At 34.4% G+C, this 2,500-nt stretch overlaps 1 protein-coding gene across 1 annotated transcript in view; it reads left to right on the forward strand.

Annotated features, from left to right (window-relative positions):
* LOC122263898 (insulin-like peptide receptor) overlaps positions 1-2,500 on the forward strand; it is a 343,647-nt gene that overhangs the window by 336,936 nt on the left and 4,211 nt on the right. Inside the window, exon 27 of the mRNA XM_086550549.1 lies at positions 1-45. This exon is cut by the window's left edge and continues 120 nt beyond it. Within this exon, the coding sequence (XP_086406675.1) occupies positions 1-45 (45 nt within the window). The remainder of the gene's footprint in view (positions 46-2,500) is intronic.

Genomic DNA, 2,500 nt, shown 5'->3' on the forward strand with positions numbered 1-2,500 from the left:
AGGGAGAGGCCGAGTTTCCTGGCCATCACAAAGTTTCTTCTCAAGGTAGGGGCTCGAAGCTCTGTGGAGATTTAGTGTTTGTTGATATGCATGATGCACGGGAGATTACACATGCATAAGCACGCACACACACACACACACACACACACGCATGCACATACACAAACGCATATATATATATATATATATATATATATATATATATATATATATATATATATATATATATATATATATACTTATATATATGCACATGTATGTATAGATATATGTTTGTATGTGTATATATATGTATATGTATATGTATATACATATACATATATATTTTTTTTATATATCTATATCTACATATATATACATAAGTAGATAGATAGATAGATAAATAGATGGGTAGATGGATATGTATCAATATATATATATATATATATATATATATATATATATATATATATATATATATATATATATATATATATATATATGTGTGTGTGTGTGTGTGTGTGTGTGTGTGTGTGTGTTGTGTGTGTGTGTGTGTACATACATATATGTATATATATATATATATATATATATATATTATATATATATATATATATATATATATATATTATATACATAAACCTATACACACATATACGCTTATTGTCATTATAAATCAGGTTTTTGTATTTCCTAGGTCTTTTATTTTTCCTTTTCTTTCGGTTTTGATCATGTTTTAAACTGACGAATAACGCAACTCAATGTGTATCAGCTTCCCTCTCTCCCTCGCGGGGGCGAGGGAGAGAGAGAGAGAGAGGGAGAGAGAGAGAAAGAAAGAAAAAGAGAGAGAAACATAGAAGAGTTTTTATGATAATGAAACCCCTCTGATGTAATGCTCATTGTGGTTTCACTTCATCCTATAATCCTTCTAACATTTAATTCATTCTATCGTTAATGGTATTACAATCTTCGTTTATCATTGCTATCAGTTCGCTACCATCATCATTATCTTTCCCATTATCATCATTTTTATCATTATCATTATCTTTATTATCTTTTTTCTTTGATATGCTCTTCCCTCTCGTTATCATTACCATGAACATTTATATCACATTATCTTTATTATCTTTTTCTTTGACATGCTCTTCCCTCTCGTTATCAACGCCATGAATATTTATATCACATTATCTTTATTACTTTATTTTATTTATCTATTTATTTATTTATTTATTTCTATTATTTTTTTTTAAAGTAAACGGAGGTGATGGAAGTGCTGGTAGGAACGGCCTTCCGGTGTCAGTGTCCGGAATTACTTCAGCCCAAGGTCGCTTCTCGGGGTTTCTTCTTATTCCTCTTATTCCTTTTATTCTGCTTCTTTTGCTGCTTTTTCTTTTTCTCTTGCTTCTTATTTTTCTTTTTTTTTTTCTTCTGTTTTTTTCACATTTTTCTGCTTCTTATTTTTTAATTCTGCTTCTTTTTTTTCTTCTTCTTCTTCTGTTTTTTCTGCTTCTTATTTTGTTTCTTCTTTTTCTTTTTCTTCTGTTTTTTTTGTCTGTTCCTTCTTCCTCTTTTTCTGTTTCTTGATTTTACTCTCCTATTTCTTCTCATCATTATCAGTCTTTTGTTTTTTCTTCTCCTCTTCTTCTTCTTTTCTACTTCTCCTTCTTCTATTCCACTTCTTCTATCCTTATTGATCTTCTCCTCCTTCTTTATTCTTCTCCTTCTTCCTTTTCTTCTCCTTCTTCTATTTCTTCTCCTTCTTCCTTTTCTTCTCCTCCTTCTTCTTCTCCTTTTTTTTCTTCTCCTTCTTCTATTTCTTCTCCTTCTTCTATTTCTTCTCCTTCTTCTATTTCTTCTCCTTCTTATTTTTCTTCTCCTTCTTTTTCTTCTTCTCCTTCTTCTTCTCCTTCTTCTTTTTCTCCTGTTTTTCTTCTCCTTCTTCTATTTCTTCCTCGTTTTTTATCTCCCTCGACGTAATTCAAAGCTTCCGGTTCAGAATCCTTGTGGGAAACTTTGGCAGACATGTGGTCGGTGTGTTGGAGGTGGCCGCTTTTAAGAGGTTTTCGTGCTTGGGGGGGTGGGGGGGGTGTATGTAGGTCTACATACATATGCATATGTGTGTGTATATACATGCATGCGTACACACACACACACACACACACACACACACACACACACACACACACACACACACACACACACACACACACACACACACACACACACACACACACACACACACACAGACGAGGGATGATCAGAAAGTAATGTCAGAAACACCCGTAACACGACCACCTTGAGCGCTGGGAGGGAGGGAAGGAAGGGAAAGGAAGGGAGGGAGAGGAGTGGAGTCTTGCCTGTCCTGACATGTTGGAACCTGTCGCCGCTTGTCTGGCTTGCCTTGCCTTGTTGAACTGAGCGAACGTGGCAGACTTAGCTTAACTTCCTGACCGGAAACAATAAGATTTCTCAGAAGCAGGCCTTAGGTTCTAGCACTTTCAGAAGGCAACAGAAATACGAA

Source organism: Penaeus japonicus, unplaced genomic scaffold, assembly GCF_977035675.1.
Source record: "Penaeus japonicus unplaced genomic scaffold, GWHDUDI00000001_assembly GWHDUDI00000024, whole genome shotgun sequence".
NCBI classification, from domain to species: domain Eukaryota; kingdom Metazoa; phylum Arthropoda; class Malacostraca; order Decapoda; family Penaeidae; genus Penaeus; species Penaeus japonicus.